The sequence below is a fragment of the Protopterus annectens genome, chromosome 6.part1 (genome assembly GCF_019279795.1).
Source record: "Protopterus annectens isolate FY-2018-M chromosome 6.part1, PAN1.0, whole genome shotgun sequence".
NCBI lineage: Eukaryota > Metazoa > Chordata > Ceratodontiformes > Protopteridae > Protopterus > Protopterus annectens.
In genome coordinates this window covers 409,025,688-409,041,871 of record NC_056738.1, presented here as the reverse complement: position 1 = coordinate 409,041,871, position 16,184 = coordinate 409,025,688, and the positions used below count along the sequence as shown (strand labels likewise).

Here is a 16,184-nt window from a genome sequence, read left to right as displayed (position 1 = left end):
TAGCTAGTTTCACTGTGTGTGAGGTATTAACTGGAAATTTTCTACATTTGTTAAGCATCTGTTTGGGGTTGTTTGTTCTGATTTTTGTTTCCCACCCTCTCTCCCTATTGGTATCCTGTTCTTATACTTGGTGGCTTTGCAGTTGCCCAGCCCTACTGTAAATTTGATCTAGGACACTCCTCCCAGACTGGTGTCATTACTTCATTCTACCTAATACAGGGAAAACATCTGAAAAGGCCAACCCACTTAGTTTCTAAACCTTGAATTATCTTCTGTTCCTCCTTTCTCCCTTTCCACTTTACAAAAAAAAAATTCTAAGCTTGTTTCCTGCCTTTCCTATAAGTTGTCTAGTCCAGATACAGATTTGCTGTATCCAGGACTGTTTGTAAGTTTCTGAGCCCCCACGTCTTTCTGTGTTGGAGGGAAGCCTTCTAGCTTATCAGTGGGAGTGGTAAGCACTAGGTGGCTTATCTAAAAAAAAATAAAAAAACAAACAAAAAAAGACTTTATGCATTGCCGCTTAGATGGGGTTAAACTATTCCCAGCACCATATAGTTTGCTCTTCGAATTTTCCCATAGAACTAGCCAGTTTTTTAGTTTTAGCAATTAAATCCATTTCTTTGAGCTCAGCACTTGTTCAGAACTCGTTGTAAGCACTAAATAAGCTACAAATTACTACAGCACTCAATTTTCCTCACATGTCTAGAGGCAAACAGTTTTAATACTTAATAAAGAAGCACATATCCAGGCATGTCTAAGGGTCAGCTCCCGGTGTTTTCTCCTGTCTACCTGATGAATCTGGGCATCTTAGGGCAATGCAGCAGTTGCCTCATGTACACAGACAACCCTCTCCTCCTACCACTCAACACTACAACCTGTGAGAGATGCACTTATATAGCCAAACTGGAAGCAAAGCTCTCTTCACCCAAGACTGGACTAGACAGTCAAGAGGAGAAGATAAACACTTGCACCACACCACACTCATTACATAGTCCCTCAAAATCTACACCACCAAAACACACACATTGAAACACAAAACACACACCTACATTCACTGAGGCTCTCAATAAAAATCTGCCCAAGCAACAGGGACCTCCAAAGCAGAAACGCAAGCAACCTCCACCCCCCAACACAACCCAAATGACACATAGCCCACAAATTCAGTGTGCCACTCAACCACAGCCCATAAGGCATAACAACGTACCCAACACACTAGTCATAGGTGACTCTGTAGTCAGACACACTGGTGTTCCACTCACCAGGGTAAACAAGGAGAAAGTTACTGTCAGCTGCCTGTCGGGTGCCAGGATCCCCCAAATAATGCATGCAATCGGGTCACTCCACAAGTACAAATATGACTCTGTCATTGCCCATGTTGGTGTGGATGACCTAAGATGGACCTCCCTAGACTACATGAAGAGAGACATGGAGGAGCTGTCTGATCTTGTAGCCCAGGCAGTTATGACCTTAGCCCTGAGTAGCATCCTGCCATCACCCAGAATGATACCACAGTAGAAGGACAAAATGACTGACTTCACCAATTGGCTAAGCTTCTGTTGTCATTCTAAGGGGATGCAGTATCTGTCTGCCTGGGATGACATGACCGACAGACCACGATGCTTTGCCAGAGACGGCCTGCACCTGTCGCCCTTGGGATTCCGGATACTGGCTAAGGCTCTTGCCACTCCTATAGTACCTTTTTTAGGTAAGATTCAAATGACAAATTCACCACTGTAACAGATACAAGCAAGCAAAATCTGAAGGTAATACTACTCAATGCTAGAAGTCTAAACCTCAAAATGCACTTACTCGAGGCACTCCTTAAAATTGAGAACATCGACATCTGTGCAGTGACAGACACCTGGTTCAAGGCTCCCGACAGCACCCCTGCATTACCAGACTATAATTCATACCACACCTTTTGGCCACCTAACCTGGACCGAAACGCATATGTGGAGGCGTGTCCATATTCATTAAGGATATCTACACCTCCAGGCTAGTTGCTCAGCATAATGCATCTGAGATTATCCAAGTGCAACTAACTCTGGGCAAGACCACAATCCAGATTGTAGCTTGCTACAGATCCCTCACCATGCCCCAGGATTCCCACTCCTCATTTCTTGATACACTGGAAAATATTAGGGTACAACCTAACACCTTAATAATGGGCGATTTCAACTACCCCACCATTAACTGGGAAAACTACACATGTACCAACTCTTTTGCTCAACTTTTTCTGGAATTCAAATTCCAACGCCTTGGATCAATTTATCCACACCCCCAACAGGGGCAGCAATATCCTAGACCTGGTCATTACCAACATGGGCAACCGGTGTTCCACACCAGAGGTCAATTCCTTGTTGGTCAGATCCACCTACAAGCTAATCACCCCAGACGCCCACATCCCGCCCCCACCCCCCATTAGGGAAACCACTGTAAAAAAAATTCTCCAAAGCCAACTTCACGCTTCTTAAGACAGAAGTGGCAAACTTCACAACACCCATGCAGACGGACAACAGAGGTACGACTGCTGAATCCTACACAAATGCACTTTATAAGCACTTACACAAGTGCATGGATCGTGCAATCCCTAACAGAACCAAGGTGCTATCCTCCCAAAAAAGGAACGCAATCTGGTGGTCGCTTGCCATAAGCAAACTCTACAACAGAAGAAAGAAACTGTTGCAAAAAAAGAGTAAAATCCCATGATTGGAGGAACTCCCTGATCAGCCTCAGTAAGAAGCTGAGATCCCTCATAAAATCCTCCAAAGCTAGTTACGAAAACAAAATTGCCACTGATTCTAAAGACAACCACAAAGCATTCTATAGCTATGTCAAGAATCTCAATGGTACCACTCAGATCTGCTCTGAGTTGCTGCACAATGGCACTAAATATACAGAACCAACTGATATTGCAAACATGCTGGCAGATAGGTTCAGTGCTAACTTTACCCCCCCCCCCCTCACTCCCTAAAGGGCCCATCTCTATACTGAAAGAATGCAAAGTTCCTGTATTCATGGCTGCACAGGTAAAAAACACACTCTCCAAAGCCAAGAACACAGCATCCATGGGACCTGACAACATCCCAGGCTGCGTTCTACACGAACTTCAGAATGAATTGGCACCCCACCTAAGCATCATACTCAATCATAGCCTCACCTCAGGCTTTGTGCCCACTGAATGGCACACAGCGACGTTTATCCCACTCCACAAAGGGAGAGCCACCATGGACCCCGGGAACTACCACCCCATTAGACTGACAAGCCTGGTCTGCAAGGCTATGGAATGTATCATCATAGAACTTATAAACAATGACATTAGTAATCTCCAAACTCTGGACACCACCCAGTTTAGGTTTGTAAAAGGCAGATCATGTCCCTAAACCTGATAGACTTCTTTGAAGCGGTCACCAAAGCCGTAGAGGAGGGTAAGGTGGTTCACACAGCCTATCTAGATCTTGCCAAGGCTTTCAACACCATTCCCCACTCTGGAATTATAGATAAACTCACTAAACTAGGTATAAATCCCTATGTCACAAGATGAGTTGCCAACTGGCTCACTGACAGAACCCACACTGTGAAAGTAGCAGACTCCAAATCCGGCTTCAGACCAGTGACAAGTGGAGTACCACAGGGTTCAGTCCTGGGTCCTCTCTTGTTTGGTATCTGCTTCTCTGAAGTACAGGCTAACACAGAAGGTCTTTGGCTAATGAAGTTCACAGATGACTGCAAACTAGGAACCATAATCGAAACTCCCAACGATGTGAACATCCTACAAAAGGGCCTCACTGGGACAGATGCCTGATGTCAAAGCCATAGCCTCAAGCTCAAAGCCAAAAAGTGCATTGTCATCCCTTTTGGTAAAAACTCTGTACCCATGAACTACTACATAGGCAGTAGTCTACTTAACACCAAAAGTGTGATAAGAGACCTTGGGACACTGGTGGACAGTAGTCTCTCTTTTGAGAATCACATCACCACAGTAGTCAGGAAATCCTTCTACATGGCACACCTCATCACAAAAGGTTTCTCATTCAGGAAAAAAGAGGTCATTGTTCACCTCTACTCATCACTCATTAGACCCATTATAGAATACAGCACCCCTTTTGGCATGTACCTCACAAGACATCTACAACCAGAAAGGCGGCAGAAATACCTCACAAAGAGGATTACCGGCCTCAAACAGATGCCCTACACAGACAGTCTCAAAAAACGCCAGCTTTACTCCTTCGCATATCACCTACTCAGAGGCGATCTCTGCCTAACATACAGAGCTATGTCAAACCCAGAGCTGCTGGACATGCTCCACTTAAAGAAATCCCAATCCCTTCGAGCTACATTCTCTAGGGACCTAAACCTTGTCACCACAATAAACAGAACATGCTGGAGCGATAGATTCATGTCCCATAGACTTCCCATACTCTGGAACAAACTACCTATCTATATCAAACAAGGCTCCTCATTAGCACTCTTCAAGAAAAATCTTGATGATTGGATGGGAGATAGGAAATTCACCCCGGGGATCACTTCTGTGGCTCTGCTCAATAGGGGCACAGGAAAATAATTTTCTTGGGTGGTGAAAACCAGGGTACCTTTTTGGCTAGACATATATAGGCCCTAGGGCCAACTGCCTTGTACCTACCTATTAACCTATGAAACAGTTAGGATGGCAGAGCCGTGGAAACTGGCTTCAATGTACACTCCAGCGACTGGATTCTAGCTGTTGGATCTGATGGCTTGGGATCTGAGCAGGATGAAGAAAGTACAGGAGAGCTAGTAATAGTAAGCACTGCAGTCAGATCCAAAGTCTTCCTCTGATTTTCAGGAGGCTCTGAAAAGGCCCTCAGAGACTTTTGGAGGGCTCTTTTCTTACAATCTACGGAGTTTTAGAGGGGGTTTGAGCCTCAGAAGAAGAAGCTGGAAGCAAGACTTTCAGTGTAAGTTTGTTGCGCCAGTCGGAAAGGGCTCTGGGGTTGAAAGTGGTGCATATCTTGTAGCTGGATTTGAGATGCTCAGGCCCTAGACAGTGGACTCACTATTTGTGGGCATCAGAATTGAGGTTCTTATGCCCACAAGAAGTGCCTTTCTTAAAACCAGTGGGTTTCTCTTTCTCAGACATTATGCCCACCTCCAACAACACAAACAGTAAACTAAAGCAAAATAAAAACTATGTAAAGGGAAGAAGCTACACAGAAAACTACTTACACTAAAGCTAGTTAAACCAGATCAATTAACTTTAAAGACAAAAAATTCTATTTTTTTTGTTTATATATGTACGAACTGAGAAGAAAGAAGTGCCAAGAAGGCATGAGGCAAGAAAGAACAAGGGATTTAGAGAGCCAAAAAACTCAAACGCCAGCGATACTCTACGTAAAAGAGAGGGAGGAGGAGCAAAGGAAATGCTAATTCTATTATTAATAAGGCAAAAAGACTGGTTAACTAACAATAAAATGAAAAAAGAAGTTCACGCTTACTGCTCAAGCTTTGACTTATCTTGTCACAATGGCGGCAAATGAGATCTGAGGAGTTTGGGATGGAATAGAGCATTATGGGTAGAGGGAGTAACTGACACTTTGGATCTGAAGTCTTGTAAATGTGGCCGAGTCGGATCCGAGGATATCATCCTAGATCCAGTCATGAGGAAGAACGAAAAAGGACAACATCAATCTGCAAGTTAATATTTATTTCGTGAATAACTAAGACATGATATTTTTGTAACACTACTTTGTATTCTCCTTACCCTTTACCTTATCTAGTTTCCTTTCCTTATATTTTGCTTTCTGTTTCCTGTAACTCTAACAATGTAATCCAAACTGCTAATAATTTTATAGTCATAAATTCACACATAACCAGTGTATCTGTTCTTAAATTTTGCAGTAAACTGGTATGAAAAACTCATTTGAACTGTTCTGTTTACATGCAACACTTCTATATATGTAAATTGGACTGACATGTTTAGTACATTGTACCATCTGTAAACTGCCTTATTTATACTCTATCTGAAAACAGTATAAAAAATTCTTCCTCCAGCAAAGGTCATCACCGAGGGGTTATTTAATCTCTCCATCTACCTTGTTAACAAATGTGAGCCAAACAAAAATAAACAAAGATCATGCGATCAACACATAAGGAAGTATCATCATAAAGATACAAGACAGCCTTCAAGACAACATAAAACACTGCATCAAAACTCCCATGCAAGTCTGGTCCCATGGCACAGAAGGACAAAGCAGTTATTAGACAGAGATGACCAATGTTCAGCTACCAGCACGAACACTGGAGGGAATGAACAGGGAGGATAGAAATGAATGGCTAGAGACAGTTTGCCCATCCTGCCCTGCAGGAAAACAGGAACCATTAGCCTGCTGCATTAGTGATGCTCATTCTGCAACTCCAAGGAGTTAATGTGTAGTTGTGCATATTCTCATACCCTGATGAGTGGCAACTGTACAGCTTCCACTGCCTCCATGCAGACTGAGTTAGACTGATCCACCTAACCAACGGACTGGCCTACTCCCTACCCCTGATTCTCATGTCCATGGAGGAATGGTGCTATTTGGAACTAAGAAATGAATGTCATAAGGATCTTGCCTCAAGAAGAGATAGGCTCAATTTTCACCTGAATGAAGGTATAAATAAGCTTGAGCATCAGGGAATGAATGGGTCAGAGGAACCTCTCTCTCTCTCTCTCTCTCTCTCTCGCTCATTCTCTCTCTTTCTCTCTACCCAGGGGTTTGAAGCATCCAAGGACAGGGGACACTGATAAGCTCACCTTAAGGGTCTAACTCATGTCCCTCAGGAGGATAAATAGTTTAAATGGGTGAAGCTACAAAGGGTCACTGAAGTAAACATCAGGCTGGAGGGAAACAAGGAAAGCATGAAAAGTAAGACAAACAAACGATGCACAGATTAATAACAGAATAGAAGAAAACGAAAAACTAAAAAAAAAATATAGTGGTAATACAGACTTAAAAAGTAAAAGGTTATGAATTAAAGTGACATAGCTGAAGACATCAGTCAGCCAACAACAAGCTGCTGCCAGTGTCAAAGGCACTGACCTTCCATTAAAAAGATGTGCTCTGTAAGGAAATCCTGTAAGAAAGGTTAACAAATTACAAAGTGAGGCAGCCACACAATGCCTTATCTCAAGCATTTAATGCAAATTTTAGTACTCTAGTAAATGATCTTTTAACATTAAAAGGTTGTGAGGGGTGTTTTGGGTAACAAGGTTATTTAAACATACCAGGACATCTCTAAGGATACATCAGGAGGCTGATGTGACAAACCTGTGGTGGAAGCAAGAGAAAAAAAACTAAGGTTCAGTTAAAGTATAAAAGGGACTGTAGTATCTACATAAGGGAGAGTCCAAAATAAAATATAAACATTTTCAGATTTCACACGATCCTTTGTAGTGATGCAGTCAAAAAGTAGAGAAATGCAACAAAGTGCTGGCAGCATCAATATAATCTGTGATTCAAGATACCTAGCTTTACAATTACATATGCAATACTAAAAAAAGCTGTATCCTCTGACAGACTTCATCAAGACACCTCTGCAAAGTCAGAATCAGACAAAACCCAGACCTTAAAGCTAAGGAAGGCTGCACTGATCTTGGGGACATTCTGCAGGAGCATGTGACTGTAAAGCTACTGCTCCAAACAGAGCATAATGAAAATGCATTTCACTGCGGGTTCAGATATGCTAATCATACCAATAGTACCACATCTTTGATGCCCTGGAGTATTCAGCTCTCTGTACAGCTCTATTAGATCATCATCTAAAAACAATAAGCCTAGAGTATTTAAGAATGTTCCTGACAACAAAAATAGTTAGAAATGAAGCTTCACATTACTCGCTTGGATTACTCACAAAGATACCTCATATGAAACAACATGAAGGGATATCTTCTCAGAAAACTGTCATTCTGTAGTGACGAACCTCAAGATAATTTGAGCTAAATGCCTTTCAAATGATCAGAAAACTCAACACTGTTTATTATGTCAATGTCTCTTACAAGAATTAGCCTAAGTGCCTAATCAAGGAAGTATCACATTGTTTCCTTTTATTCTACAATTTTTTAAAGAAGGAAGAGAAGCAGATGTAATCAGTAAGCCTCTTTTTCAGGAAAATAATTCAACAGGAAGTCAAGCAGTTAGATAACACTAATTTCTTCCCCAAGTTCTCCAGATTCTTGTACTCAGCATTAAATGGAAACAAAAATTGTTTTTGCTTTCAGTAAGCACTAACACAATCATGCCCCTGCCATTAAGAAAAGCTAAACATTCAGAAGACAGTGTTTTCACACCTCTTTATGATGCATCATCAACTGTGAAGTCACCACAGGCCAGAGAAACTCACGATTCTGACACTAATTGGCTTCCAAGAAGAAGAAGAAAAAAAAACTAACATGAGGATATTCCAATGCACTAGCAGCCAACAAATCTTCATTTGATGGTTAGTGAACAAGTTAAAGTACTGCATTAACTCAGTGAGTGAGCTGATTTAGGAGCAGAATCCCCAGCGAACGAAGGGATCCCTAACCACCTGCGACTAAAACTTGTGAAAGAATGATAAAGATCAAGCAAATGAGAAATAGGAAGAATTTCTTACCTTAGTGTCTGAATTGTAATATATCCTTCTCATTAGGTCATCTCCAGCCAGAGATACTACCTGAAAGAGTACAACGACGATGACAGGATCAAAACTCGATTCAAATGGCGTGCATTTTTTTCATTTAGTATACTCTGGATTGTTAGTATTGAGCAGAGTTAGTGCTGACTTATCTGTAACTCTAAACCTGAAGGCAAAAGCTAGGGATAGACAGAAACACAGCAGGTTTACAATAAAAGTGTTAAAACAGTTCGGCACAGAAATGGAAAGAAAATGAAAAATAAAAGACTTGTGTGTACAAGTTAAGCTTTCCAAGTAGTTAGTCCTTAAGATCCATTAAGGGTATATAGAAGGTTACCTTGTTTGTACTCCTATGTTATCTGCCTCTTTCTCAGATAATATCTTTGTCTGAACACCTGGTATTTAACACATCCTGGCATTTTAAATTGGGGCTGCAAATCAAGCCATATTTTCCTAAGGAAGAAAGAAAATCCAACTTGTTGTGATTGAGAGGTTAATAAATTCCCAGCTGGACATGTATGCAAGAACAGCTGAAAAGGCTTGAAACAGCACAGAGAAGAAAACAGATATGACATTACTCTAGTCCCTTCAGAGATCTGAAGCTGTAGCTGAATGGTGTTTTAAAAATAACACATCATCAACAGCTGACAAAGTGGTCTGTTCCTTTAGAACAGATAAAATACAAAAACTGTTTTTTACTGAGAGAACAATTAGCAAATCTAACTTCAGATTTCCCCTGAGATTCCATATGTATGGCCACCTTCTGAAGTCCATTTGCCATGGTGTACTCTTTACATTTGAGTGTAAGGTATCCATTTTGCTGTTAGCTCTCTCCTTAACTAAGAGCTGAACTTTCTGCCTTCTAACACTGGCACCCTGATTTGAGGATTATGGATTTTGTAATGCAAGTGTATGCATGTATAATGTTTAATTGCTACAAATATATATATATATATATATATATATATATATATATATATATATATATAAACATTTTATTACATTATATACATTAACATTTTATTACATAGCATTTATTGACATTTGTTTAGTAGATTAGTCTGACTGGGCCTAAAAAAAGACACTTTTTCAGAGGCGGGCTAGGGAGAAAAAGTCCAGTAAAATACAACTTACAATTGATGCAAATACAGAGTCATGAAAGACAACAGCACAAGGTATAAAACAAAGACTGAAAGAGAGACCCATTATATTATGCTGTACAATACAATTTTAAAACAATGTAATTGATAATATCTTTTAATACTGGTTAACCAATAATATTCATGTTCTTCTTTTATCACTACTGGAGTCTCCCTCGCAATCAACGTTATCAGTCCTTCTCTTTGTAACCGATACTCTGCTGAATATCTATTCTGAAATCACATGCTTATTTCTATCCAGATGTGCCACCTGTAACATTACTATTTGCACCCTACACTTCTTAATATACTGTGTGTACATCTGGGTGTATGACATAGTCATACAATAAAAGTTAAACTGATGAGCATAACTAACTGCTCAAACTAATCATAAAAAAGTCTTTTTTGTAGGGTGGCAACACCCCTGCATCCCTACCCTGCTGCTAATTAATTATACAAACTCTGAGAATGCACTACAGTGGGAAAAGTTCCAGATTCCCCACAGTACCACAGTCTCACACAGAAAAAAAGCCGGTAAGTATGACCAGTTGATTTTCAATCAGTTTTACTACTATTTCCTCACCTGACCACCTGAACTTTCAACCAACTAAAAGACACCCATAATAATAAAGAATATACAATTTGGTACTGTCTGCTTTCGTCTGTACCTGCAACGCTACTGACATTACATGATAAAACTGATTTGGCAGTCATTCTGATAAGAAGTTATTACTTGACAGGCTGATCTAGTATATAATAGCTGCACCTCTGAAATCATGCCACATTTTCACAGACTTTTTACTTCAATAAAAGCAGTCTCAAGAAACAAGGCACTAAATAAATGTTAACCCCCAACCTATTTTAACTAATAGTTAACACAAAGAACTATATACATTTCCCAGAAAGGAAAGTTGATGCTCCATTAACAGGCACTTGCCCCAAATAGACAGCTATAGTTACACCCACAGGCTTTACTTAGTCTTGGACTGAAATTAGGTTTAATAATGCTGAAAGCTTGAGCTAGAACCTGTGATCCCCCTCGCACAGATCCCTTCTATCCTTGTCCTCTCTCTACACTTCCCTCCCACATGTGAAAAACAACTTGTACGCTGTCAGCTTATGTTAAGTCTTAAGAAGCAGCAGTGTACTGGCCACTCTTAAATTAATAAACTAAACTCTGCACTGTAATAGAACCACTTGCAACACAAAGGCATTAACTTTTCTCAGCATCAAGCTTTTATTTACTTATTTTCACTGAATTGCTTGCCAGTTCCCCTTTAAATACTAATCAGGATGTTTCTTATATAAATGCTTTAGAGCATTTGTCTGTCACTGTCAAATTAATTGCTTGCACCTGCAAACATAACATCTGCAACTGATGAAATTTGTTGAAGGAAAAGAAAAAAATGCTAAGACCTATACAAATTCAATGAACAGCTTTTTTCAAATCCCAGAGATCAATTTTTCATGCTATTTTCTACCTTATTTACTTAGGAAAAAAGTCCCTTGTCTATGGCATAAATTAAGAAAGTACAGTTGTGTACACTTACCATAAATGTAGATGTTAGAGTGTATTCACTGTTGCAGTCATCACCTGTGGGTTATCCCTGCTGTGGTAGCCCTCGACCAGCCTGAATACCACAGTCAATGTTTTTCTGCGTCAGCTGCTGTCATCTGTAGACTGACGGCAGGTCATCAGTGCTATAAAGCAAGGCAGCTGAAGTCATTACATCAGTTTTTCTTGCCCTAACCAAACAGAAGCCTCACGAGATAGGACACAGAATACATGGTGGTGAACAACCACCTCAAGAAGCTTATGTCTCCCAAAAGAAAGAAGATATAAGGGGGGAGGAGGGAGGGAGGGAAACCAGGACTGCAACAGTGAATACACCCGAACATCTACATTTATGGCAAGTATACACAACTGTACTATGCGCTTTGTTTTTCACTGCTGCAATCATCACCTGTGGGAAGATTCCCCAAGCTGAAGAGAGGGGTGGTAGGATAGTGAAGAGACCTAGACAGGGATAAGGAGGCCCTGCAGTACTGCAGATGCAAACGCTGCCCTAGCCTTGGAGAAAAGATAAAGGTGATAATGCTTTGTGAAGGTATGGACAGAGGTCCAGGTGTCAGTTTCCAAGATGTGTCTGGTTGGGACTCCTCTGAGGAATGCTGTGGAAGTGGAGGCTGTCCTACTGGAATGGGTGCGAACAGACTTAGGGGGAGGTTTCCCATGAAATCTGTAGCAGGAATGAATACAATGTGATATCCATTTAGAGATAGTCTGCTTGGAGATGGGCTTTCCCTCTGCCCCTAAGGCAAAACTGACAAGAAGTTGGTCTGTTTGTCTGAAAGGTTTAGTATGGTCCAGGTTTTCTATGAGCTGCCTGTGCAAGTCCAGGGAGTGCAGAATTCTTTCCCCCTTGTTTTGAGGGTTAGGGAAAAAGGTAGGCAGATGAATGGTCTGGTTGAGAGTCACATCAGATATCACCTTGGGCATAAAGGAGGGATTAGTCCTAAGGGACATCCTGTCTGCATGGAAAATGATGAAGGGCTCAATGGCCATCAGTGCCTGCAGTTCAGAAACTCTTCTGGCTGAAGTGATGCCAGCAAAAAGATGGTCTTCCAAAGAGGGATTGCAGTTCTGCTGAGGCAGCAGGTTCATGGGGGGGGGTCAGTTTTTCCAGAACAAAATTAAGGTCCCAGGCTTGCATGGGAGGCCTAATGTTAGAAGCCCCTGTTGGGAATTGCTTAATCAAAGGGTGAGAGAACAATGGCTGGTATGTGTTAAACGGAGCAGAAATGGCTGAAGCATGAATCTTAACCGAAGAAAAGGAGAGACCAATATTCAGTAGTTCCGCTAGATATTCCAGGATGAGAGGGACAGCAGGTAGGGATGAACTGGCCCCTCTGGCCTGGCACTAGAAGCAGAATCTTTTCCATTTTCCTGCATAAGAGCTTCTGGTGCTTGGCCTTCTGGGCTCTGTGAGAATGCCCAGCACCTGTTTGCTTAGCAGTAGCCCTTCCCTTACCTTGGGAGTATCAGCCATGCTGATAGCTTGAGTCTGCAAGTCTGGGTGCAGCATTTCCCTCCTTGCTTGAGTCAAGAGGTTTAGGATCTGTGGAAGCTGCCAGGGGAGATGAGATGTGAGGTTGGGCAGCAAGGAGTACCAATGTTGCCTGGGCCAATCTGGAGCAATGAGGATGGCCTTCGGCCCCACCTCCCTGATCTTGATGAGTACCTTGGGAACAAGAAGAAGAAGAAGGGGAAGGCATACACAAAGAGGGAGTTCCAAGGGAAGGTTAAGGCATCCACCTAATATGCTAGGTCGTGAAATTCCCTGGTGCAAAATTTCTTTAGCTGACGGTTGAGGTGTGAAGCAAATAGGTCTACCTCTGGGTTTCCCCACACTTGAGTGACTCTGCAGAAGATTTTTCCATGGAGCTGCCATTTGTGGGGGTCCACAATGTGTCTGCTTAAGTGGTCTGCCAGGGTGTTGATTCCTGGGAGGTATTGGGCTATATGGTGTAATCCTATGGATGAGGCCGTCAGCCAGAGGTTCATGGCTATCCTTGCACAGGGGGTAAGATTCAGTCCCTCCCGGTTTGATGACGTACCACATTACTGTGGTGTTGTCTATTTTGACAAGGAGAACCCCTGGCCTGAGATGAGGCTGGAAGGATGTCAAAGCCTTCTGTACTGCAAGTATTTCTTTCTGGTTGATGTGCAAGGGAAGGTGTTGGGCATCCCAAATGCCCTAGGTGCAACTGCCCCCTAGGAGAGCATCCCAGATGACTTCTGAAGCATTGGTGGTGAGGGTCTGTCCTGTTGGGTGGTGGATGAAGGGGATACCCTGGTTCTTGGCACATGCCTCTGCCCACCAAAGAAACTCTGCCCTTATATATGGGGATCAGAGGGAGGGAGGTCTCCAGAGGTTGAGAATGCTGGCACCAAAGGTTCCTTAGGTACCATTGAAGTTTCTTCATGTGCAGTCTGGCCAGAGAAATCAGAAGGATGCAAGAAGCCATGTATCCCAAGGTTTGCAAGAACTTCCTTGCTGTGAGTTGACTTTGGGAAGTCAGCTGAGTCAAGTAGAGAGACAGGAATTTCTGCTTCTCTGGTGTTAGGAAGGCCATTTGGGATGCTGTGTCCAGCAGAGCTCCCAGGAAGATGATACTCCTGGAGGGAATCTGCTTTGATTTCTTCTTATTGATGGTAAATCCCAAGGAAGTGAGAAGGGTTTTTATGAAGAGTAATTCCTGCAGAAGCTTTACTTTGCTCTCTGCTTGGATGAGGCAGTCGTCCAGATAGGGATAAATCTGAATGTTTTCCTGTCTGCAGAATGCTATGGCCGGGGCCAGGCATTTAATGAAAACCCTGGGAGCAGTAGATAAGCCAAAGGGAGGAGAAGAGAACTGAAAGTGCTGTGAGCCTGCTCTGAAACACAGGAATTTTCTGCAGGATTCCCTTATGGGGATATGGAGGTATGCATCTTTTAGGTCCAGGGTCACTAACCATGCATTTTTGGTCAGCATAGGTAGCAGCTGCTGCAAGATTAGCATTTTGAATTTGGGGACCACCAGGGAGGTGTTCAGAATGGACAGAGCCAGGAAGGGCGCTAGGTGCCCTCCTTTCTGGGAACAAGGAATAGCCTGGAATAGAAGCCTTTGCCTGTTTGATCTGTGGAAACAGGTTCTACTGCCCCCTGGGCTATCAGGGTTTGGACTTGTTTTAATCCCTCTGCCCACTGATTTGGAGGCAAGTCTGGGTACCCTTTATGGATTGGGAGTTCGCAGAAACTGAATTTGTATCCATGAAAAATTATCTTTAAGACCCACTGGTCCTTGGTTACAGATAGCCAATTTTCTTTGCAGAGGGACAGCCTTCCTCCAAGCTTTTGGGTGGAGGGAAGGCATGGGGGGGGGGGGGAGTCATTGAGAGTTTTTGGCATAGATAGAACCCCCTGCCTTAGAGGTGGATGTGGTCCACTGTTTGGTTCTCTGTTGTCCCTGCTGTAGGGACCTGGGTGTCCTGTTCCTGCGGGGCTTAGCATGCCCCTGTCTGCTAGGGGCAGGAAAGGACCAGTGCTTAGAGGGAAAGTTCCTGCTGAATCTAGGTGGTTGAACTTGAAGGAAATCTTTTACTGTTTGCATAGATTTTGCTTTGTCTTCCATTTTCTTAAGCACCTCTTCTGCTTTTTCCCCAAACAAGCGGTCTTTGTCCAAAGGTGCATCAATTAATTTAGACTTGACATAAGGTTGTTCCTGCAACCATGCATGTCTCCTAATGACAGCTCCAGACACTACTGCCCTGCTAGAGGCTTCTAATGCATCATATCTGCAGTGTAAAGAATGCCTAGTCACTTGACAAGTGGAGTGCAAAAAATCTGCTAACTCCTTAGAATTGGCACAGTCAGCAAAAGTAGAAATATGTTGCTTTAATAGTTCCAAAGTGTGCTGTTGATATTTAACATATGGAATTGACAGTTGAGAGCTCTGATGGCTAAGGTTGCAGAGGTGTATACACCTTTTTTCCCCATCTGTCCGGAGCTCTGGCCTTTTTATCAGAAGGAGTAGAGTTGTTTGCTGAACTTGCCCTGGCTCCTTTGGGGCCCTGTGTAATGACCTCTGGGTCTACAGTAGGATTTCTGTACAGGAATTTGTGGGTGTCTGGTACTCTATAATACCTGTCAGGCTTACTGGGAACAGAAGGAAGGGCATCCGGGGATAAACTGGATTAAAGGAAAACATCATCTATCACATCTAAAACAGGGGGGATGGCAAGAGGTCTGTGCTGAGGAAGGTCTAGAAATTCTCTTAGTCTTTTCTTGGATTAAGGGAAGTCCTGAGATTCTCATTGGAAATGCTCCCCGAGGGTATGGAGGGTTTCCCCAAAGGAAAAATCTTCTGGTGGGGAGCCAGAAGGGATGGATTCCTCTGCATCTGAATCCTCATAAGCAGTAAGTGGTTGCTGATCCTCTTCCAAGTCTGAATAATCTGATTCCTCAGAATCCTGTTCTGTCAATTATTCTGGAGGAGGAGATCTTTTTCTTTTAGAAGAAGCACCTGACTGCCCCTGATAAGGGAAATAAGATCTTCCGCCATCTTAAGCATCTGGGCCTGGGGTGGAGGGGTGGGAGGAAGATGGTGGCTAGAGGAAGACTTCCTAGGGGTGGGCCTGGCTTCTAGGCCTAAGAGAAATCATTGGTCTGAGATTAGCGGTAGTCGGGTGTGAAGACATTGGTTTTTGACTGGAATTGGTAGTGCAAAAGACATCCTCAGAAGACGGTACCTGCCTAGCGGCTATGGACCCAATGGAGGCAGAGAGAGCCAAAGGCTCTGAAGACAAAGAAGATTTCTGCGATATAAAGGACTCTGAAAGGGTCTCGGTAGAGGCCTGCATGGCAAGCGAAT

At 42.7% G+C, this 16,184-nt stretch overlaps 1 protein-coding gene across 2 annotated transcripts in view; it reads right to left on the bottom strand.

Annotated features, from left to right (window-relative positions):
- TM7SF2 (transmembrane 7 superfamily member 2) overlaps positions 1-16,184 on the bottom strand; it is a 435,806-nt gene that overhangs the window by 348,685 nt on the left and 70,937 nt on the right. The window contains exon 4 of one of the 2 annotated variants that reach the window (XM_044075830.1): positions 8,611-8,670. The exons of the other annotated variant lie outside the window; for it this stretch is intronic. Coding sequence (XP_043931765.1) covers positions 8,611-8,670 — 60 coding nt within the window. The remainder of the gene's footprint in view (positions 1-8,610; positions 8,671-16,184) is intronic. 2 annotated transcript variants of the gene reach the window in all.